Source organism: Octopus bimaculoides, chromosome 18 (assembly GCF_046866305.1).
Source record: "Octopus bimaculoides isolate indiv1 chromosome 18, ASM4686630v1, whole genome shotgun sequence".
NCBI classification, from domain to species: domain Eukaryota; kingdom Metazoa; phylum Mollusca; class Cephalopoda; order Octopoda; family Octopodidae; genus Octopus; species Octopus bimaculoides.
The window spans coordinates 751919-777388 of record NC_142945.1 but is presented as its reverse complement, the minus strand read 5'-3'; the positions used below and the strand labels follow the sequence as shown (position 1 = coordinate 777388).

The window sequence follows — 25470 nt, the reverse complement described above, 5'->3', positions numbered from 1 at the left end:
CTGTAATTCCTTCAGTCATTGACCTTCAACATTTCAAACCAAACATCAATTCTATTGATCCCACCAATCCTGGAAGCTCTCTCCTCCTCCTCCCACCTCCCACCTCCATTGATTTATTGCTTAGAATTATTAACGATTCTTACATTTAAAGAAAATGAAACTTAACTTCACTCACCTTTGATAAGACCAAACCTTAATTATATTCATTCCACTCTTTTGCCATTGATATTTCATCAAGGTTTTGCAATGTTAAAGAATGCCATTGAGTTATAGTTTTAATATTATCTACTTCTCCAGCTCACCCTTTTACAAACCAACCAGCTCCACTTTTATCTTACCCCTACCCCTTTCCACCAAAACCACTATTTCCTTCACCCCTCCATTTCGTCTCTAACAGAGACTGTCAATATGAAACTATGTTCCACCAAAATATACCACTTCTCCCTTTCTTGGGACACCTTAAACCACTAATGAAACTGTCCTTTTGCAAGTCCATGCTATTAAACGTACGATCTCCCTTCTGCCCAGCACCCAACTCCCCATCAGTTGTATTCTCTTCCCCCCCCCCCATTCACAATTACATCACCCTTCACAATTTATCTTTATCTCCCACCACTGTTCCCATCTTACATGATATTCTGGTCAAGAAATCTGCAACCATACCTGACCTGCAACCTCTGTTTGCTCCTACCCAATACACACTCATTTCCCTGACTTCTATATCAATGTATCTCCTTGTGACAGTTAAGGGATTAATCTTCAGAACAGTGGCTAAAAAAAATCAGAATTTACTACTACTACTACTACTACTACTGATATCAGCTATATCATTGTGATTGAGTTCACTGTTCATAAGCGGGTGGGTGAACAGCAATGATGATGATGAGTGTAACAATAATAGTGATGATGATGATGATAGGCATTTACTTGAGAAACAAGATAAATAAGTTACAACAAAAATATATTTTTTAATAATCTTTATTGTCAGAAAAAAGCTGACCAAATAACAGAACCCGAAAAAAAAAAAAAAAAGAATGACTATTAGACATTGATGTTTGAGGTGAATCAACATTGATGTTGTTAGGGAGGATTGTTGAAATGACGAGTACCTCTATCAACATTGATGTTTGGGGAGTATCAACATTGATGTTCAGAGAATAACAACACTGATATTTGGAGGAGTATCAATGTTGATGTTTGGGGAGTAGTGTTGAAATGATGAATTACCTCTATCAAAGTTGATTTTTCACTCTCACAATCCAATTTCTGTCTTTTTTTTTTTTTTTGCTTTGTTTTCGATTTATGTAATTTTGTTGTTTATTTTTATTGATTTTGCTTAAATTTTTGACTTAAATATATCCTCCATCAATCTTTTACCATTTCTACCTATCTTCGTTTTCTTACTTTTATTCCAATTTTAAAAGAGGGAAAAATATTTGTCTTCCATTCTGCATAAAAAAAAAAACAGGAACAAGTATAGAAAATAAAAATTAGAAAAAACAGAAGTAGTTAGAATTGAGAAAAGGAGAAATTTATGCAAAAATTGATAAAGGAAAAAATTTTGAATAACAAAAACTGTAGAAATATTAAGGATTTCTTAGAATTGGTGAGAATTATTAAGGAATGAAACTGTCTTTTTTACAATAAGACTATTTATTTATATTTGAAGACTCACAGCAGGGTTTAGACAATGTACAACTACTGTTGATTTATATACTATAACCATTACTGTATTTCACATTGACTTAAACCCCTAGAATAAAGTAGCTACCCCACCTTAGTACAATGGGATGTAAATATGAAGTGGTGCACCTCATCATTTGTAAGCAGTAGGAGTATAATAGAATTTGCTGAGTTCAACTTGTGGTAGAGCTTGCAAAAAATCTAGGCTCTGCCAGGCAAGAATGATACCCTCTAGACATACTAGAGGGGTCAATGGAATGGTCAAAGGTGCCCTAATGATTACAAAACTCACTATCACCACCAATACTCAGTGTTAGTAAATACTCGACTAAGAGTGTAATACATGCTCCTAGCCGTTTCCATGATTGATCAGGAAACTTTGAGTGGAACATTGCTCAAAGATTGATTTACCATCAAGTGTTTTGCTTTATTTTAGTCAACTGCAAAGCTATGTTGTGGTTTTTGGACTACCACAGTATTAGGCTAAGCCATAATCAATCCGACTGTGTTGTTGAGATCACCTTGAGTTATTCAATGTGACACCTGTCAGGGCCACCACAGTATTGATCTAATCTCCAAGGTTTTCTCATATGGATTTCTTATTTTTGGAATGAAACAGATACTCCTAGAATGTTTCCTTGAATAGTTGAAGCAACTTACATAGGTACTCCTTCATTATTCACTAAGTAGTTCAACTAGATGGATACTCCCTTATTGTTCAATGAGTAGTTCAGCAACAACTCAACTCCCTCACTGGCACACTTGTTCAGTTGTATAGCCCTAAATACCTTGTCTTTTGTACATAGATGACAAATCACTTCCCAAGCAGGACTTACACACCACCTGATTTTAGCAAAGTTTAACATTTGCCACCTGAATCTCACCTGCCCGAGAGGATCGGCAAAGGTCACTGATACTACTTCCTTTAACTTTTAAAAAGAAACCTCAAAACATCTAAATTTCCATTAGAGAGAGAGACAGTGTCCTTTTGGTTTCGAACTTAGACTAGTCCATCTTTTATTTCAAAGATGGAGAGGGATTATTCTGTTAAATTTCAGGTGGATTATTTATTCAATACTTCTTAGAAGAAACAATTCCATTTTCCTAGTTAAAGATCATGAATCTTACATAATACCAATATGAGGGGGTGGGTGGTTAATATAATTTTATTAATTTTTAAAAACCATTAAAGTTAATTATCTTTTTTGCATGTTTGTGTTGAAATATTCTTTTATATATTTACAAGACGAAAGTGAGTTTTTTTTTAAATATCTGTTTATATTTTATTTTTTTTGGAAGTGTTTCTATTGTTTGACAGTTGAAGACTTACTTCAGAAACACAAACAACCTCCCCTCTCTCTCTCTTTCTCTCTCCCTTTCTCTCTCTTTCTCTCTCTCTCTCTCTCTCTCTCCCTTTCACATACACACATATATGCAAACCAACTTAATTAGGAAGGTAAAATAACAAAAACAAAAAAAACAACACAAAAAAAGAAAAAACTACCCAATATGGCAAGGAAGACAGGGAATGTTGGAAAGGGTCTGAAATTCTTTAAAATGTCTTGAAAGGGGATTTTTTTTTTTTATTATCATTACAGATGTTTTGTATTTTGATTTGTTCTTTATTTTTTTTTAATATTGTAACCAATAAAATGCTTTATTAAAAATTAGCACCAAATCGTGAAAGAAACCAACTAATGGCGGTGCCCCAGCATGGCCACAGCCCTCTGGCTGGAACCAGTTAAATAATAGAGTAATACATAGAATGAGAAGGAGGGAATCTCTTTTTTTTTTTTTATTTAAACATTTTTCTTTCCTTCTTACCATATATAATTGTGTGTGTGTGTGTGTGTGTGTGTGAGTATGGACATTGAGTCATTCTGTTACTTCTAAATATTAATAAATATATATATGTATATATATATATATATATATATATATATTATATATATATATTTTATATATTTTTAAAAAATAACGTCGACCACTAACGTGGACAATTTATATTTTATATATGTATATGTATATATTTTATATATGTATATATATAGATGTGTGTATGCATATGTAATTGAACTAGATTTTCATAGAACATATATTGAAACTGACAGAGAAAAAAAGTGGCGCAGAGGTAAGCAAAAAGGAGATAAACCAATCATAGATAAATTAATAGGAATAGAGAGGAATGAAATAGTGAAACTAGAACCCTGCTCCCTCCGTTGCTAGTGATATACATGAGCACAACACTACAGGGCATTGACACTGCAGTCTCATGTATATATATATATATATATATATATATGTATATATATATATATATATATATATATATATATATGTAGACAAACATTATTTCATAAATGTATATGTAATCGTATTTATTCTATCACATCATCACAGTATTGGATGTGACGGCAAATGCCGTGTTGCCCACCAGATGTTTATGTAGTGTGTATATGTATATATATATATATATATATGTATGTATGTATATATATGTATGTATATATGTGTATATGTATGTATATATATATGTGTGTGTATGTATATATAGTGTTTGTATGTATACATAGTGTATATATGTATGTGTATATATGTGTGTATATATGTGTGTATATATGTATGTGTATATATGTGTATATGTGTGTATATATGTATGTGTATGTGTGTATATATGTATGTGTATATATGTATGTGTATATATGTATGTATGTGTATGTGTGTATTTATGTATGTGTATATATGTATGTGTATATATGTATGTGTGTATATATGTATATATGTATGTGTACATATGTATATATATATATATATATATATGTATGTATGTATGTGTATATTGTAGACCAAGGAGTTTTGGAGAGAAAATTAACATCCCCTTTGGCTCCACCCCCACCCCCACTAAGTTCAGGATTGTTTCACATCGAAGTAAATATAGTATAAATGTTTATGTATGTAATATAAGAATGTTTATGCATCTTATATGCAGTGTATCTGTCCAGCCATTAAAGGTGGCATTTCCCCAGTGAGCACAGTGCATACTTTTCCACATTTAATTCCGAAATGCGTAAAGGATTGCAGCCAAAGGGCACTGCCTGAAGATACATTGAAACGATTTTGATAGCATCAGAAACTTGGTAGCGATGGAACTCTGGTGCAGTTCTTTAAGTACTTTGTCTTTAATTCTGTGGAGAATAAGGAATTACTCGAGCCCAAATATGTAGAGTTGATGAGTTTGGGACAACAAACTGGGTTTTTCTCCTCAGTATTAATTCTAAAGGTGAATTCACTCCAGACTTGGTCCTGCAAGAGCTTATTGCCTTCTCATTGGCATTTACCATAATGATGATGATGATGATTTCTAACATTGGCACAAAGCAACGTCTTAGGGAAGGAGTGTTAGTTTAACTAACCCTCAGTATGTCACTGGTACTTAAAATTTATGAGCATCGGATGAAATGTTGACTTTGGTGTAATTTGAACTGAGAATATCAGGAAATGAAATTATATTCTTTGACAAGATACTTAGTTAAGTATCCCATCATTTCTGTGAAGTAACCATGTTAATGAAACTGATGAGGATGATGATTTCGTCGGTCGATGCTAAGATTTATCTAGAGGAGAAATGGGAGGTTGTGATGTTGATGGTACAAGGATTTAGCAACTGAAGACAAGCGAAATCGAAATTTGGTTTGGAATTTTGTCTAAAGCTGTTCTTAACTCTGTTGATCACTTGGCTATGAAGTGTGTACAAAACTTCTGCCAGCCCAGTAGCCTGAGGCAGATTAACCTTCCATACCAAGTGTCACCTTCTTCCCTATTATCACACACCTTCATTATCATTTTTATTAGTAATAGATTAATTTAATGTAACTAAGAGCAACAACAATAATAATATTTGAAATGTGGGTTTGATTGATTGTGATAGTTCTTCCCATCATAAATATGGTTTTATGGTTTAGAAACAGGATTCCTTTTTGTTTGAACCAATAAAGTTTGAAATTCCATTAATCAAATTCCGAAGATTTTCAAATTCCCCCAAAATATAATAGGAAGTTTAGAAAGAAAGCAAAATATAGAAAAAAAAAAAAGAAACCTGAAACCAGTAAATCATTACCAAACCTCAAACATGTCCCTCATTTTATGTATACAATATTTTCTGACCACTTGGTACCCGAAAACTCTAATCCTGGCTAACACAATAATAGTAATAATAATAATTATTACTACTATTATTTTTAGGGGAGGGGTGAGTTGATACCCTTGATCCCCAGCACTTGGCTGGTACTTTATTTTATCAACCTTAGAGGGATGAAAAGCAATGGTGAACTCAGCATAAAAAACCAGAAAAAAATTCCACAAAGCATTCTTCCAATGCTCCAATGATTCCACCGACTCACCTAATTAAGAGGTGTTGGTTAAGTCATTCTCATCAACCTCAATACTTAATTAATATTTTATTTCATCAATCCTGAAAGAATGAAAGATAAAGTTGACCTTGGTGGGATCTGAATTCAGCACATAAAGAGTTGGAAGAAATACCACTAGGCATTTTTTCCCAGTATGCTAATAGTTTTATCAATCTACTACCTTAATAATAATAATTTCAAATATTGACATAAGTCCAGTGATTTTAGGAGGAGGGATTAAGTTGATTATATCAACTCCAGTGTTTGACTGGTACTTTCATCAACCCCTGAACAGGCGAAAAGCAGTTGACCTCATTGAGATTTGAGCAATAAAAATAATAATAACAGTGAAAATATGTGCCCTAAACATTGAAAATATTTTCACTGCAAATCTGTTCCACTTTTTTTTTTTTTAACTAAATGATAAAAAATAAAATTGAAAAATATAAATAAATGAAAGAGGGTGGGATGGATTTGTGGTGTTGAGTGTGAACAGTATATGTCTGATAGCTGCCAAAAAATGTCTATTACTCCCTCCCCACTCCCAGAAAGTGTAGAGTTACTGCTGGCTAAGTTGGTAGCATGTTAGAGTACTGACTGAAAAGTTATTTGTTCACGTCCCATTGTTGATATCTCGCTTGTGTCACTGGCTCTAGAGAAGCATTCTATAATTAATATTGAGTTTTATGTCTGACTGCAAGTATTGAAGCTCACACCACCCTGGCTGTAAACAGTCATTTACACAACATTCTTAGCAAGAGTATATCATCTCCACCACTTGTTTGGTCTTGTAGAATGTGTTGTTTTATTTCTATCAGTCAGAATACAAAATACATGTTAGATGAACTGACCAATTCAAAACTTTGAAACCAAGTAGTCTTATTTATTTATAATCCACTAATCTGGTTATACAGGGTTGTAGGTGAGCTAACTGATAGGGTCTTGAACAAGATTCTCTATTGAAAGAATTCTTCTCAAGTCTTATTTGATAGGACTTCAAAAATCCCGGTTGATCGAGCCCTGGCCTGTGTTGGTCATCAGGGCCTTGGTCATCAGTGTCTGTTGATTGAGCACTACACAAATCTTGTAGGTAGGATGCTGCTTAACACTCAGTGACCCTAACCCTAACCCTAACCCCACTCAACAGTTCTCAATCTAACCTTATCACTGCAATTCAGGCCCTAAACACAATTGTAAACATGGACTCCTTTAAGCAGCGAGAGTACTGGACAACTGATGAATTGTTAGTTTGTGGAGGTGAATTCAAATTCTGCCACTCACATGGTAGACAGATGAGGTCTGCCAGAATAATTTGCTACAGATAAATTGAAGAACGAAAAGTCTTTTACGAAGTCATTAACACTAATTAAAGATCGTCTGAAGTTCACTCAGTTCTTCAGTGTTTATGTTTCATGTGAGTAATTGTCAGATAAGGAGTGCCATTAGCTGATCTTTACTCGCAGAAACAATTGGTTTTGTCTTCTTTTAATTCACTTTTCTGAAATATACAATTTCTACTGAATTTCTCTCAGTTAAAAAGTAGAAGTTGACAAAAGCTAAATATCTTAGTTCCAAATTCTTTTAGTTGTAATTTACCAACTGAAATATTTTTTGTCTGTTTGAAATTTCATGCACACACAAGCGCATCAGTGTATTTGTATAATAAAGAATCTAGATTACGAAAATTTTTCAAACCACCTGAAAAGCCTAATTCATTTTACAAATGTTAAATTGATCATATTAAAAAATAAGTCGTATTTGTATAATTTACTTATTTCTCTTTAAAAAAAAAAAAAAAAGTCTCTTTTTACTAGGCACAAGAGCCAGATACATTTAAGGGAGTGGAGAGTGGGATGTTGTGGTCTTCATACTTTTTTGGAGTATTAGTGGTGTAAGGAAAGAATCTTTTGAAACCAGGAATCAAGATCAGGCTGTGGGTTCCATTTCCTGGGAGGGGTATAACTTCTCGTTCTATGAAACTCTCTACAAAATTTGTTTACAGTTGTGTAAAAACAAACAAACAAACAAAAAACAAACAATGGAAGTGAAAGAGAGAAAAATCTCCATAATCCTGAGAAAGAAAGAAAGGAAAGAAAGAAAGAAAGAAATGACTTCTTTTTTTGTTTTGTTTTTTTGTCTGTTCAGAAACCTGTCATATTATTATTAATATAAAGATTTTTCAATTTGAAAAACATTAATTAATTTTAAAAGAGAAATGACAGAAGATGAAAGTTTACAAGAGTGAGATTTAGAACAAGTTTTTTTTTCGCTTTTTTTTTTTTTTACACTATTAATCTCACCCCTCTCCTCTCACCTTATCCCGCCACCCCAACAAGAGCAGATTTGGTAAAATGTATGGATGTTATATTGCTGTGAGTTAAATAAGAGAGCAATTTTGAGAGAATTAAAAGTGGAATTTTTGAAAGAAGAATCTTAAAAAAGAGCGAATTATAGAAAGATGTGAGAAGGGTTGAAAGAGATCTCTGCACATTTCCCAATTTGGAGAATCATGCAGGGTTAACAGTTTGAGATAAAATTACTTCAATATCACAATTGTTCTTTCACAAGTGATATTGGTAATTTTATGATGTGGCATCGCCCATTATTTTATTTTATATTATTTTTTAAAATTAATTTTTGTTTTTCTTTTGCTTTAGTGTGAATATGGATAATGGATTTATTTTTCCTATGAGATATTAAAATTCTATTTATATATCTATATAGTATATATATATATATATTGTGTGTGTGTGCTTATGTACATATATATATATATATATATATATATATATATATATACACACATATACATACATATTCTACAAGACTTGTACATATATGTATGTATGATATACATACATGCACTCACACATTGCACACATATGCATCTGTCTATATGTTTGTATGAATGGGAAACAACTTTTCTTTTAAACATTTATTGGGAACATAACTATGTTGCAATTTAATCTTTATTAACATTTTTTTCTCATATCTGTGTATCAAACCTTTACAATTTGGAGTAATAGATCTCCCAAATTTATCTTTAGCAATGTTTCTAGGCCATCTGAACATCGTCTTCAGGATGTGGAAGCATGGTGGGTTTTGTAATGCTTGTTTCATTGATAGACGGCTTATGGTTATGCCACAAGAATTTGACTGAGTGTTCAAGTTCCACACCATCAGGTCTTCACTTGTGATGTATGTTGAATGTTATTTGTAGTGTTGTGTTGCAATATTAGCTCTACAGGAAGATATTAACAGAAAATATTTCCTCCACACAGAAACAGACAATTGATCATGGGGGCAATACTAATATAGCCACCACACAAGGCTGCAATTATCAAACAGCATACACATGCATCATAAACACAGATCGAGAGATCTAGGGCTTGAATATGCTAACAGTAAAATTCTGGCAGGGAAAATCTATGTAAACAAGCTGTCAACTCTATAAAGGGCTGTACAGAACCCACATCCTGAAGATGTGCTGGAGATAACCTGGAAACGCTGATGAAAATGGATTTTGGAAGTTTGGTCCAAATAAAATAGTCTGATACACAGATGAAATGTTTTTGATAAAAAAAAACATAGTTAGAAAATTGTTTATTATATAATATGTATATGTAAATATAATGTGTATGTGTGTATGTATATATATATATATAAATGTATGTAGTCTGTATGTATACAAATTTATACGCTTATCTATATATTTATATGCATTTATAGATTATATACATATGTACATAACACATATTGTGCTTCTGTGTATGTATATGTCTATATTTATATATGTGTGTATATGTTTGTATATTTACTAAACAGATGCTAAAGATGTGTCAAGCTACTTGTTGAGAAGAAATCTGTTAATACAAACCACAGATAAGGTTAGAAAAAAATAATTTTTGTTTTGTTTTTTTGAGTTGTGATAATTGTTTTTGTTCTTGTTGTTGTTCTTCACAAACCTTTGATAAAAAAAAAATGTTAAAAACCACACACACACTGAAGAAAAAAAAAAAATTTGAATTGCACTCTCTGCTGCAAAATATAGAGGTAAGCTCAGCAAATTGATTGATTGGTTGTTGAAAGGTTGAGCCATATGGATGAAGAATGAAATTTAGTTCTTTGTTTGGTCTCGTTTTTCAGAATCATTCCCAGAATTATCATTTCACATTTTTGTTGAAATGTAATTAATGTTTCATTTTCTTCCTTTCTTCTTCTTCTTCTTCTTCTTCTTGTGCCTTTCTTTCCTTGTATTTATTATTAATTGACAAAACAGGGAGATGAGGGTAATATTCCTTTGTCAACAGGATCAAGGCGCTACACCTCAGATAAAACCATGCCATCAGGTAAGAAAACAGATAAAATATTACTTTTTTTTTTCCCTCTTTTTATCTGCCATGAGTTTCTTTTTCTGTGTAGTTGTTTTATTTTTATTTTTTATATGATTTTTAAAAATTTTGTTTAATAATTATAACAAACCAAAAATTAAAAACAAACAAAACTGATTTCTGATCTTTGTTTCGTATTGTAAGGACCAGATTTTGTTCACAGTTTGATGGGAAAGTGGGTTTGATAGGTAAAGTTATCAGAGAAAATGCTGATAGTTTCGTTGCAGCAAAAAATCTGAAGAATGTTTGGTTGCGAGTGAAGGAGGCAGTTAGCAAGTTCAGAGTTTTGTTTTATTGTCCAGTTATATATCTCTCAGTAGACCCAACTAACTGGGACCCACTGTGCCGTTACAGATATATCCTTAATGGCTAGTTCAAGACTTTGAATAGTTTCTTCAATGTCATTATTTACTATTTTCATGTCAAAGTAATGTCCATAAGCTTTTTCAAGAAGCTCGCTTTCTCTTGCTAGCCGTTCTAAACTTCCATCCTGCAAAATGGAATAAATCACATATAAATAGTTACACATGAACATACATCATAAATGTTCAGCAAGGATACACACACACACACACACACACACACACACACACACACACACATGCCAGCATGATAGTTTATACATACACATATGTTAGCAAGTTAAACACACACACATGCATTTAAATACTTTTGATAGACTCAAGAAAGGCATGAGAGAAAAAGCTGATGTGATCAAATCTGGTTAATATTTGCTTGAGTGATGAAGAAGATTGATAGCTCTTTCATGCCTAAAGTTCATTAGTTGAAACTCCGTGACTAGATATCTATTAATGGGTGACCAATCTTATTGACCAGTTATTGATCTCTGTGTGAAGAGGAGTGAAAATGAAAGCATATATGACTTTCTCAGTTTAATGTAATGGCAAGAACCAGGAATTGAAACCGGTTCTGTGATTCTGCAGCAATTAACAATATTACTATATTCTGTCTTCAGTAAGGTGGAGGGTTATAAGTGATAGGATTAGATTTATTGCGAACGCCTAACTTAAAGTTAGCTCTCAAGAATTATAGGTATAGTAGTGATGTAACTATGGAGTATAATGATAGACCTCAGGATATTGTCACTCTGCATGGTGCAGCTATGTGCCTGAAACTCACGGGTTGCCTGTGGGTCTGCTCCTGTGATAGCCCTGTACCTTGTTAGGGGAATCAGCCAACCCATCCATCCCTCACTGTAAAAAATTCATGATACAGAAGGGTATCATGAACGTTTGGCCATTTGCAACATGTTGCCTTAATCTGTTTGGTTTCTTTGATTTATTTCCCCACCATTCGTAAATAGTATGGACCATGATACAGTGATTGGAGTGTGTGTAATCTTTAGTATTTCCTACTGAATTACACTTGCAACTTGGACAACTTTTGCTTCTCAATTCTAGCAATGAACTGACAGAATCATTAGCAATTTGAATAAAATGCTTAGTGGTGGAATTTCTTCTGCTATTTTACATATTCTGAGTTTGAATTCCACCAAGTTTGACTTTGTCTTTCATCCTTTCAGGTTTGATAAAATAAGTGCAAGTAGAGCACGGGGCTTAGATGTGATCGACAAGTCCTCTCTCCCAAAATTGTCACTGTGACGTTTATGCTTTTGTTTCTAAAGACATCAAAATGAAGTTCAATGACTTCGAATGGCCACTGAGACTACATTGCAGTGTTAGTTGTCCAAAAATTTCATGTCTTACATCACTTCCCTAAGAAATGGTATTGATTCCCTATAGTGAATTGACTCCAGTACATAACTGGTATTATATCAACCCTGGGAGGTTAAAAAGTAAAACTCTATTTCGTCTAATATTCCACAACTTATCCCGATTTAGTGCCCATAGCAACAACAACAACAAATATCAGTAAATAACAATGTTTGTCAGTTTAATAATATCAATCGTAATGAGAATAAAAAACAAATATAAGCGGGATAGTGTTTAGAATTTCACAACATGGTGCAACATGCAAGAGAACATGCAAAGGTGCAGACACACATGAAAGAAATAAGCAAAGAAAGTCGTTAAACACAAACTATCAAGTGATGATTTTGTACAGCTGTGGGATACATACATATACATGTATGTATATATATATATATATATATATGTATATATATATATATATATATGTATATATATATATATATATATATATATATATATATATACATATATATATATATATGATTGACTGCTAGCTCCAAAAGTTGCTTTTATGCTCCCTCTGTTTATTTCCTTGTGCTCCTTTCTGTTGAAGAGCTGAGGCTCGAAACGTAGTCTTTTGTTTTTCTATAAATTTCAACTATATATACATATATGGGATACCAGCTTGTATTGAATGGAGGTTACTATCTTTTGGCTCTATTGCACTTTCCTGCAGTGCCATGCAGTGTGTCTGCTGTCACTGATTTTCAGTTTCTTTTAGACCATGCTGCATATTGTTTTCCCATTTTTACACTGTCGGGGATAGCTGTATCCATCCTAACTGAGTAAGGACAGTGTTGGTAGGAGGATATGAACCGGGTATACTGCAGTCAGTGAAATAATGATGTGCCATTGTGATGTGAAGTTTGAAGTGAGTACCATAACTAGCTGTTGGGGCCAGTGAGACCCAGTGAGAATATTACCTTTTCTTTTTGTGCAGTTTCAGGTAAATCAGCCCTGATGGAACCTGTCTGTCAGTATGTCACTTTCTCTCTCTCACTAACCAATATCCAGAGAAGTTAAACTCATTTAAACACTTGTCAAATTGATAGTCCTCCCACTGCTTTCAGTAGTTCAGATTATGTGTGCTGTCGAAAGTGTTGGATGAACATTCAGTCAACTCCTGCATCTACATCCCACACAGTGCGGCCTTGACAGCTTTACAAAGCATTGCAGTAGGCCCTATAATAATTATCTATTGACGACCAGCTTAGATTAGCATTGAGCCCCTGCACTTGTGGTGCCCCTGGGTAACTGCCCAGCATGACCATATTTTAAGATAGCAATGATTCTTTGACATCCACGAAGCAAGATGACAGTTTTACTTGTTAACATAAATTTGCAACAGAAAGCTTTTGTACATGCAAAGGTCATCTTTACACAGTAAAGAATTGGAGGCTAGCATGAGTAACTTTCAAGATCGTTTGGGGTTTTTTCACCTAAGATTACATTCCTCAATCTTCTGTGTATCAATACTCAACGTATCCTCATTCAAAGTCCATCCTGAAATCTACCATACCATTTATTTATGGTCCAATTACTCCAGTACTTCTAAAGAATGAGACAAATTCTTCAGTGGATAACAGACATGAGATAATTTCCTCAGACAATCCAGTGCTTCTTTTTAAGAACCTGATAAAATGAGGAATGTAGAATGTAGTCTTCCTAACCAGGAGTATAATAAAATACCTGCACTGAATTTGAATCCTCGCCTGTCTGCCTCTGTCTACTTAATCAAATCTCCCACCAAAGTCCAGTTTTCTGCTAGGTTTCTCTCTGTTCTAAATGTTACATGTCTTCACTTTTCTACCACTTTAATGAAGACAAAGACACACAGACAGACTGAACACTAAATATGCCTTCCACATAGGAAACCATCTTTATTATTATCATCATATATCTAGAAGGTGCTAGGTAGAGCACTAGGTACCAGTAATTAACAACGGAATGAGATTTAGAAAGTAGGGTACACTAATGTCTGTGTGGCTGACATCAGGAAGGAGGGTGAGCCAGAGGCTCCATGCCTTCCCATCACCTCTTTCCAGTCAAATGGAGAGCACCCCATCTATGTGCTCCCTATTTCCACCATTGTCATTTTGGTATTGAGTCAAACAATTTCGTCATAGCCTGTGGCCTTAGAAACTTGTGCTTTAATTACTGTAGCTTGGCATTAAAGTTGAAATAATGTATTTTTCCGTGAAGCTTATTTTGAAGATTTTGAGTAGGGACTGTTTCAAAGAATTAAGGTAAACATAGAAAAGAAGTGGAGGAATAGTTTGCATATTTTTTTTAGATTTTTGTGTATTTTCTTTTAACATTTAAAAATATTGCTTTGAAAGTCATGAAAGAGAAGAAAAAAATCATTCCAGTTTGAGGATAAAAATCTGTGATGGTGACTTGTCTCTTCACTACATAACCATGTTAAATGTCATTGGCAAACAGCATCAATTCACTTACATGTAGTGGGGCATCACTGAGAGATGGTGGGGCAATAAAGACAATGAAGGGAGCAAACTCAGCCGTACGTAAAGCTTTCAGATCCTGGAAAAAATGAAATCAGGACAATGCCATGCATTTTAATACTAAAGTTAAAAGGTGGGGAGGTTTAGCTAGAAGCCATCAAGCAGAAATTAGAAATCACAGCTGTGCATGCAGAGTCAGCAATGGTTTGTTCCTCGGTGATTTTTTTGTATTTGGTTTTGTTGTTTGCCTTCTTACCTACAAGAAAATATATTTGTATTTTCTTACCTGAGAAAAATAGGCTGGATAGAATATGATACACATATCCATTACCTTCACCCGTCACGCTCTCTCCAGAAGAAACTAATACCAGACCAGAATATTCATGCAAATCTTCAAACAACACTTCAAAGAAATTGTCTAACATCAAAATAGCGTAAATTCTTTTTAAAGGAATGAAAAAGTTTGGTTTCGTTTTTTGAAGCCAAAACTGTTCAGTAATTTATGTATGCACACATAAGTGTGTGGGTGGATGCATGTGTGTGTGTGTGTATTTATAACACACACACACACCCATTTTGGATGTATTTCATTATAACATTAATTAAAAAAAATTTTTTTTAACAAAACGGAAACATTAGAGAATTGAATGACAGCATATTTCCAATGAAGAAGATTCTAGACACAAGAATAAGCTGGCGGTAAGCAGCAAAAAACTAAATAAGGAGCAATAGGGGTTACAAAAGAAAAAGAAACTAAGGTTTTACACGCACACACACACACATGTAAACACAGAAGGGTTTGAGGTCAGCTGAAGACAGAAAAAGCAATGGGTTGAAGAAGGTTAATATGAGGCATGACACGATGACACCGGATCAAATTTTACCTCAGTCACAGCTGGTATCGTAGGGGCTGCTATGAATACCACAAAGGGAGAGAATTCTGCTGTTCGCAACACCTTTACTGCCTGAAAAAAATGACAAGCACAAAAATATGTATAAATGTTAGTTTATGGGGGGGGGGGATCTGTGGCAGTGAAGAAGACAGACCATTGATAAGCCATTTATTTGACAGAGACTCATCTAAATTCTACAGATTTAAGAACCAATGATGGGATACTCTTCATAGAAATTTGGGTTGGTTCAGTCAGTACAGCATCTATATGGTTAAACTAGAGATTACTATAATTTTGCCAGTGCAATCACACACACACACACACACACACACACAGCCTAACAAATGAATCTTCTTTATTGTTGGCAATTGAACAACCCTCACCAATGAGGGAGATTGAATAAATGACAGGTGTGTGTGTGAGCTGTTTCTTACACATGATCACACGCACACACGCACACACACACACACTGGATTATTGATTCAATGGTCTTCAAATCAATCTTAATCAGACAAAATTAATCCACTTAATCAAACAATTGTTACTCATTCCGATGCACAAAACAATGACTCCTTGATAAATGGCTGCAAGAAAAAGAAAAATTGTAAGAACAAATAAAAATTGGAAATTGACTTAAAAATGCCTGCAAACATTTTTCTGTTCTTCAGTCAAAAACTAAATATAAACAAAAGTCATAACAGCTCCAAGAAAAGATTTATATATATGATGTAAGGAATACTGGTAGTCTTGTGTGACTATTAAAATGTTCTGGTCACTTCTAATTATGGTGCAGGGGCTAGAAATTAAACATAGAAGTATGTCACAAGTCTAAGCAGTTTGGAGACTTATGTGTGCCCTTGTGTGAGTGTATAGTCTACGACTAAGAAAATGAATCAATGAAACAGCTTCTAAATGGTCACTGAATTAACTTTCTCAACAAATTCACCATTTTTAGTTTCAATTCTAAGTCTTGGGACAGCTGGTTCCTACTTGAGATGTTAATTTCCATACAGTCTTTCTCCCCCCCCCCCCATCTACCTCTACCAAATTCCACTCAAAAAGCATTAGTGAGTCTGACGTTATAAAAAGACACTTTGAACACCAAACCTTATGATTGTAAAGTAAACTTTTGAACCACTAACCACAGAAATGTGGGTGTTTATGACAAAGCCACATCTGAAATATTAGCATCAAATAGACATGGTGTCCTTTATGTGATTTCTTTCTGAAAGTATTTAAATGACAAATTGAGTTCCCATTGGGAATTGAACTCAAGTTGCTATGTTGTGCCATTGACTGAACTAAGCTGTTTATTGTGTAAGGCTTTGCTAAAAGTCTTTTGGAAATTAGTGAGTTTATGTAATTCCTCTGGGGATTTGACTAAGTGACTTGATGTTATTTCAAACATGACCCCAGAATGATCTCAACACCCCACCATCATGGGGTATATACTCTAATGGAGGTAACTTTTCATTAATTATAAATTGGTTGCAGTAAGATTTGAACCCAGAACTGAAAAGAAAAAATTCCTTAAGCATTTGATGTGGCATTCAACAGCCATGGCTTTTTAAACCCAGAATAAAATCAGTTACAAGAATACGATGATGATGATGTTGTTAATGATGAGGATGATGATGGTGACTATTGTTAGTGATGCTGATGATGATGATCGTGTTATACATGTTGATGATGACAGTGTTAATGAAGATGTCGTTACCTGAGGTTCTACATCAAGTATTGCCATAAGACTTTCAGCATGTATATGTCGTATTGTTTCTAATTTCGTTCCGTACATAGCATCTTCATGTGTTCCATATTCTAAATATTCGTTAGCTTCTATATCAGCCATCATTTTCTTTCGTGTCACAAAATAGTAATTTTTCCCATTTTCTTCATCTTTTCGAGGCGGTCGTGTTGTGTCTGGAGAGAGAGAGAGAGAAAATTATTTCTATACCAAAAGAGATTTAATTAACAAATTCTACAATTTGAGAAATAATTATTGCATTTGGTTAGCTTAACTCAACCTTGATCAAGCAGTTCTATGATATGGTCTTAGCCTTGTTGTCTTTAAAGGTGGGATTAGCCAGATAAGATTATGCACTCCACTGCATAAACTTTTATTCTCTAAACATTTCCAGATAATCTTCCTCTTCTTCATAGATAAAATTGAGTTACCAAAATAAAGAATGAAGTGAGCTTGCTACCTCTGGATTTGTAGTCTGGTGGCATATCCTCTTGATTGATTTTGTGTGAATGAAGAGTTAATTTCACATCATTAAATGAATTGCTTAATTAAGGTCAATATATCAAAATTCAATAATTAAATTCTAGCACCAATACTCAACAAGAGTCGTACATTAAATGGTTGTATAAATTATAAAAAAGTAAATGATCTGCAAGATTGAGAATAACTGAACTGAGAGAGTGAGAAGAGTTCTTTTCTAAACCGTTGATCAAAAGGTGTACAAGAATTGCTTTAATAGAGATGCTTGTATCAAAAAGTCAAAAAATTCTTTAAATAAATGTCTGTTGGAGATGTAGACTAGTATCTCAAATAATTGCATGTTATCGAAGGATCCGTATTAGTTCTTCTCTCTGTTGCCAGCATCGAGGGATCAAAAGAGCAGCCAATAGTCGCTACTTATCAATAGATCCACTGACAATTCCTCGACTAGTTTCCATTGGAAAGAAATCATTTCAATGCCAAGCTGCATCTCTTTGATACCAGGCCGTTTCCTTATTGATTAAACTTTGAAAGCTAATTATGCATTTTATCTCCTTCCTCTTTTCTGTTCTTACAGTAAATTAAACATTTCATATAAGAGGCTTCATTCACATTCCTGTTTTATGCATCAGTGAATAACACTCCTTTGTAAACCACCCCACCCCCACTTGCTCTTCCTACTCTTTATTTTCTGATAACTCTCCTCCTTCTCCTCCTAACTCCTTTGCTAAGGCATTATCCTTACTGTAACATTATTAAAAACATCACTGTTTGTTTACCAAGATATTTGTCTCATACAACTTTCTTTTCTCTCTTCATTCTCTCCATGGATTTTCTTCTGGAGTTGATGGAGAATTTTCATTGCTTTCCACTTTGTACTATCCACTCTATTTCTAGCTTTATTCCAACATGATCAACACAGGATATTGAAAATCAAGATTCACTTCAATGTCCTTTTCAAAAACGCTAAGTCATCGTGCTTTAAGAAATGAAATTAGCATCAAAATATTTGGATCTTGTTTGCTAGGTTTATAAATTTGTTTTTGCTCATAGTTTGTCAAGTTTTAGCATCAACTGTTTTAAATAGATTCCTCTATTACACACCATAGTATAAGATAGTACCTTAGACATCTAATACAACACCTTATTATACCTTAAAGATATATCTGTTACACTTCATTATATAAAGTAGATATTTGCTATAGATTGCAACAATTTCCAGGACCATATTTGATACAGGCTGGTACTATGGACTGTAGTACTATGGTACTATTATTAATACAGAGTATACCAGCTAATAACATCTCAGATAATTACTCACTGGACAGAGTCCTCCTATAGTGTACCCTGTAGTTGATTCAGACTGCAGGGTCTAATCGTACCTTGGTACAACTCCACACTAAACATAAATGTCAAACAGTGTCAGGAATAATAAAAAGGAAAGAAAGATTAGTTGAGAGTTCTAAAATACTTAGTTCATCCACCAGTTGTGTGCTGTTGATCAATATGGCTAAGTAGAACATACTTACGTGGAATGGGATAAGCAAATTTGTTTGGATGACTTGTAATTAATGTGTTTTTGATGTGCCTTCGTCCAACACCATGTGCGCCTGGTGACGAAAAAGATCAGATTTTGGAAAAATGAATTGTTAAAATACATTTTGATAATTGTTAGGTGAGGGTGGGGGAAGTGGCAGAATCGGTGGAGCAAAGGAAGAAATTTCAGTATTTAGTTACATCCCTTTATATTGCAAGTTCAAATGACATCTGAGATATATAAGACCAGAGCAGGGAAGTGTATGTGGAGGGGGAAACCAACCAATGTGTTGATAGTGTGGATCAGAGAGACAGAGAGAGATAGAGAGCTCTCTGTTGGCACACACACACACACACACACACACATTGTGATACTGGGATCCAACAAGAAACTGTTGACATGAGAGATGGACAGAACCCCTTGGTGTGAAGTTTCGCTGGGAGTTCTCATTTGTGAGTGATAGTGACATGAGCTCACGTCACAAAACAAAATACACAATATCAGTTCATCAAATTATGAAGTCCAGCTGTGAGTTTGAGAAACTTTATAAATAGAGGAACAGGAATTACTGAATGTAAATTTGGGTTTGTCACAGTCAAAGGGAGATAATTATTTTTGTAGTGTTTCAAAAGAAAAGAAAAAAAAGCCTTACTAGGTTGTGAGCAATAAATAGGTTGTGACTTATTTCTTCACGTTCACTAGAACGGTGCATAATAGGGTTACCGATCAGTGGGAACACCTGAAGGGGAGTAGTTAACACAAGGAACCTTTCTGGGTTTTGTACAGTCCAGGGAAAAGTGAGACACAATTTTGTATGATGAGACTATCAAAAGGTCTGGCTGGGTTTAGAGGATATGTTCAAAAGCTCAGAGCCCATTATAGTAGCAGTCTAAGGACTTGTAGTTTAAGTTTTGGGTGTTCAGCTCTCAATCATCAGGACATGGGTTCAATAACTGGACTGAGTAGTAAGTGTTTTTGAGTCTGACACTTCATGTCACACTACAGGAGTGATGTGACATACAAACCAGCAAGTTGCTGGCATAATTCTCTCTCTCTCTCTCTCTAGTTGTTACCTCTTGGATGTTCTTCAAGATCAAAGGTGGGAGGGCTGAAAGGGTATCTATGTCTATTCACGACTACACACACACACACACCTAAAACAATAAAAGCATGGTTCAGGTAACCAAATTCTATTTGCATTCAAGTGACAACTGGATGTACATAAAGGATAGAAGAGGGTGGTGGTGGTATAGGGAAACTTCTGGCATTGAGAATTCCAGAGATGGCTGCAGGATAAGGGTTCATACTTCTAGAGTTCTGAGAGGTGTCTGTGCTGGAGATAAACTGGTTACAACTTGTAATTACATCTCATAAAGTTGACTTAGTTCACAGAGAGTTTAAATACCACCATTTCTGATTACTTAACATTGCTGTCATATTTGTAATGTAAGGAATGCAGGAGGCAACCATTCTGTGGTGGTGGTCTTGGTTGGAAAGGTAATGGCAGTGGTAGAAGAGGTGATGATGGTCTTCATGGTGCTTATAGAAGTAGTGATGGTACAGGTGGTCATAAAGGTAGTGATGGTAGCAGAGATGGAGGTGGTGGTCACGGAGGTGGTGGTAGTAGTAGTAGTAGAAGTAATGTTTGTAGCGGTGGAGGTGTTTGCAGGAATCATGTGCAGTTTCGATGTTGATACAATATTTCTATTAAATGCATGTCATAGAAGTGACATCTCCTCCTACCTCATATTTCTCTCTCTCTTTTTCTCTTTCTCTCTCTCTCTCTCTCTTTTTCTCTTTCTCTCTTCTCTCTCTCTCTCTCTCTCTCTCTCTCTCTCTCTCTCTCTCTCTCCTCCTGTTTTCCTCTGTCTCTCCACCTTTGTGCCCCCCCTCTCCTGTTCTCATGGATTTAGGCATACATGGCAAGTTGGTGTCAAATTAAATTAGCTTATAGAAATACTTTTGATAGATTTTGTGCTTTGGCTGGGGAAGGGTAGGGAGCAAAGGTGGTTAGAGAGAGGTACATAGGTTGACAGGGAGGGAAAGGGGGGGGGGGGGGTAGTTCCTATTCCTTAAACATGTGCGAGTTGCTATTCAAAGCAATGGAATATAACAAGATTAAGCAAATAGAGTAATATAGGGGGAGTGGGAATAGGTTGAAGTGGATTGCAGTGGAGTGGAATGGAATGACAAAGGATGCGGGGGGGGGGGCAGAAGGAAGGAGAAATGTGGTGGAGAGAATTTGTTAGCCTAAAAGAACAGACACAATGAAGAGGGAGGGAAATCATGAAATAATGATGTGGGAGGAGGAAGAGGAGGAGGGAATATGAGACACATTTGGATGAATGCAGAAGAAATAAGGTGGATGTGGGAACTAACAGATATGGACTCACAAATGCATATATGGTATAACCTCACACATCAGTTAATTACATACACATGCACACGTATTCATATAGCCTTACACATGCATACACACATACGCACATATAGATTCATGCATGCACACACGCATTCAGGCTTACAAATGTAAATGCACATAATTTATTCTTGGAGAATTTTTTTTTTTTTAGGAAGTAAAGAATAAACAAGATGGATAAAACTAAAGAAATTGAGAAATGTGTATGAGAGAGAGGGGGGGAGAGGGGGGAGAGAGATGAGTGTTTCCTTGAGTGGATTTTTTAACACCATTTTTGTCTTTGTCAGGTGGACCTATGATTAAAGATGTCCTGGGTATTTATCCTCTATTCTTTTTGTAAGACATAATGTATATCTTTGCATGACTTGGTGTATGAAGCAAACCAGATGCAGTGATGTGGTTTGCACACCAAGGTGACACCTTGTCCACGAAGCTCATGTTGTTGGTGGAGTTTTAAATTATTCTACTCATTGTATTTTATAGACTTTGTACAAATAACAGAAAGGATTATTTTAAATGAATGAGTGGGGTAGGAGATGGCACAGGAAGCTAATGATAAAATGGTTTCTGTGAGAAAAACAAACATTTTCTCACAGATAATTGCAATCTAACGCAATAACGATCTTAATTATTGTAACGACAGTTGTAGATACGTCTGATGTTTGTTTCCTGGTGTACGTCTGCTTATTCTTGTCTGATACTTGTCCTGGAAACAAAAGTTCCCTGAACCCATGTCGAGTACCTTTTTAGTAGAGCCCACTCTGTTGCAGGTGTTCCACTCAGATCTTTGCCCTTCCTACCCATCTCTGAGGCTCAGTAAAAGGGGTCATGAGTATGATTATAGATAATAAGGAACAAAATTATCCTCACCTAAAAGGACCAGTGTCTTCCGTAGAAATGCAGGTAAACGTGCGACTTCTTCATAAGTAACTAAATCCAATTGGTCAAAAATGGCATTGAGTTTGGCTAAATATTTGTCTTTTTTTTTCCGTCCAAACCACGAACAGTGACCTGGAAGACAGAGAAGAAAGACCTTTCACATTAAACACTATAACAAACTAGTTAACACACACACACACACACACACACACACACACACACACACACACACACACACACACACACACACACACACACACACATATACATGCACGTGTATACATTTATATACACACATAGTGAATATGTATTGACACATAAAGTGGGGTGTCAGTACATAATTGTAAGGGTGTTATTAATGTTCCTCTCATCTGGTGTCCCTGTGGCAAATAAAAGAAATTCTTATTATTGTTGTTTATATCATTATTAAGTTACGGAATTGTTTTGTGGTATTTGTAACTTTTTTACTTTTTGAGTTCAAATTCCACTGAAGTCAAATTTACCTTTCATTCTTTCAAGGTCAGTGAAATAAGTCACTGGTCAATCACTGGGGTTAGTGATATCAACTTGTTCCCCACCCCATCTTCCAAATTTCAGTCCTTGTGCCTAAATTAGAGACTGGTGTTCATGATTCATTTCATATCCCACTGAGATTAACTTTGTCTTTCATGCTTTGAGGTCAGTAAAGTACCAGTTAAATACTGGTCAGTCTTGCTGCTAAATCGCTTGGATGATTTCATTTATGACATTTGGTTTTTGTTAAAAAATATTATTATTGCTAGCACTGGGGCTGTGGCTATCCTAGTGCTCTATTCCATGTAGTGTTACCAGTTTTTTTTTTTTTTTTTCAAGAGTTCCTTTAACTGTAGTTACACCTTGAGGCATAGAAACAATCTCTTTATCTACCAGAATATAAAGCAGACATAAAAGTCGATTCCAAAATATAAAATGTGTTAAAGTGACACTGAACAATGTTTATAGAATAAAGTCAGGAATGTGAAAGAGATTCGGTAAATATGCTGAGTTAATGGAATATTTTCACTTTATATTCCTGGACTTGATGCCAGAATAGAGAAGAATTAAAAAAAAATAATTACAATATCTTATCTGACAGCATATCAATTAGTTTTATCTATCTTTAGAGGTTAAAACAATCATCAGGTATTGTGTCTATGATGGAAATAATTGTGGTTTATATTCTACATTATTATCAGATTGTTGTTGGGTGAATGGGTAGGGTACTAGGCAGAGAGTGAAGTTTGTAGCTTTTAGTTCAATTCCAACTGTGGATAGTATATTGTAATAGTGTTCATCTTCAGCAGAACCCTTTAACAAATATCATTTAATGTCTAGAAATTGGCTGACAGGATTGTTCTCTAATTTTAGGGTCTTTCATCATTTAAACCACCTTCAACAGGTGACTACACCATGTTGTGTTATCACATTCAACAGGTGATGACAATTCTATGCTGTGCTACTGTTTCTCATGAAAGTTTAATTTGGTTTAATTCACCAAATTCTCAGATGTTGCACTCATTATATACAACCCTTTCTTGTTGTTATTGAACCCCCTCACTGTACCAGGTATGCCTTGATCCAACGATCAAACATTACAGTCATGGCCACTTTGTCAAACACTGTAAATTATCCGTTCAGTTTTAAGAAGGCAGTATATGATTTAAGGTTGATTCTGCTGCTATTTTTAGTTGATCAAATGATTTTGAAGGTTCCCTCTTTGGCTTCTATTTTTTCCCAAGTGTTTGTAGTTGACAACATATGAAAGGCCATGTTATTACCAATACAAAAAGGTAGCAAGCTGGCAGAATCTTTTGAGCATGTCTTGGGTCACTTTATAAGTTCAAATCCCACCAAAGCCAACTTTACCTTTCATCTCCCCCCTCTGGGGTCTGTAAAATAAGGAACTTGTGTTTAGTACAGGGGTCATTCTAAATGACTAACTCCTTCCCCTCATAATTGCTGGCCTTGTGCCTCAACTAGAAATCATTATTACCTATATTGAAAGCCATACAGTATAAAAGCACTCTTACAGGTATTATTACGTCTATATGCAGTATTACAGCTCTGTGCTGAAGCCTTTCTGCCATATTACTGCTTATACACTGTTATTTCACAGCTATATAGTATTAAATCTTACAAGTATTTACTGCTACATAAAATATCATTTTGCAACTCTGCAGTTTAACTACTTTTATCAAACAGTATGAAAGAGATATCTTCGATATTTCCTCTATTATTGACTGTTTCATTCCATCACTGTGAGGCTTCTTCATATATCACTGCAAATCAGAAGATTTACAGCAAAAATAGACTTCATAAAAATAAAATAAAATAAAAAGACATAATAAAATAAGAAGAAAAAAACAAACAACAAATCTAATTGAATATGGAATCTATTTTTTTTATGTCTTCTTTACCGTGTAGGAATATCAAAGCAACAGTTTCAATATGGTACACACTCTGGGAGTCCATTAAACATTTCTCTAGTTTCACAGGGTGAAAGGAGAAAAAAAATATGTAAATAAAATAGAAATGAAGCATCTTTTCAGAAAAATCACCAATTTAGAACCTGTAACCATTAGAAGAATATCAGGAATAGATGCAATGGCATGTGGAAATTGGACAGTAAATTTACTGCCAACTGCTGATAATGTCAGTTTATAGGTTCCTTAAGTCAGCTTAATACTAGCTTTATTATTATATCAGCTGAAACATCTCTCTATCTCCCATTATTTGCCTCTCAGCACCTTCGAAACTTTCCCATTATTCAATGACGCATTTCTCTCAACATTATCTACTTTCCTAAAATCCCTAACTTGCCA

At 34.7% G+C, this 25470-nt stretch overlaps 1 protein-coding gene across 28 annotated transcripts in view; it reads right to left on the bottom strand.

The window, feature by feature from the left end:
* Nucleotides 1-9012: 9012 nt before the first annotated feature.
* Nucleotides 9013-25470, bottom strand: part of LOC106871672 (peripheral plasma membrane protein CASK) — a 522259-nt gene continuing 505801 nt past the window's right edge. For 12 of the 28 annotated variants that reach the window (XM_089365562.1, XM_089365569.1, XM_089365563.1 and 9 more), the window contains 5 exons: nucleotides 22622-22762; nucleotides 19325-19405; nucleotides 17289-17491; nucleotides 14674-14757; nucleotides 9995-10973 (listed from right to left, as the gene is read on the bottom strand). In XM_089365562.1, the coding sequence (XP_089221688.1) occupies nucleotides 10797-10973; nucleotides 14674-14757; nucleotides 17289-17491; nucleotides 19325-19405; nucleotides 22622-22762 (686 nt within the window). In that variant the 3' untranslated portion in view covers nucleotides 9995-10796. Of the gene's footprint in view, nucleotides 10974-14673; nucleotides 14758-15562; nucleotides 15644-17288; nucleotides 17492-19324; nucleotides 19406-22621; nucleotides 22763-25470 lie in introns of all 28 variants that reach the window. The other 16 variants (XM_089365572.1, XM_089365579.1, XM_052974595.2 and 13 more) reach the window with 4 other exon arrangements.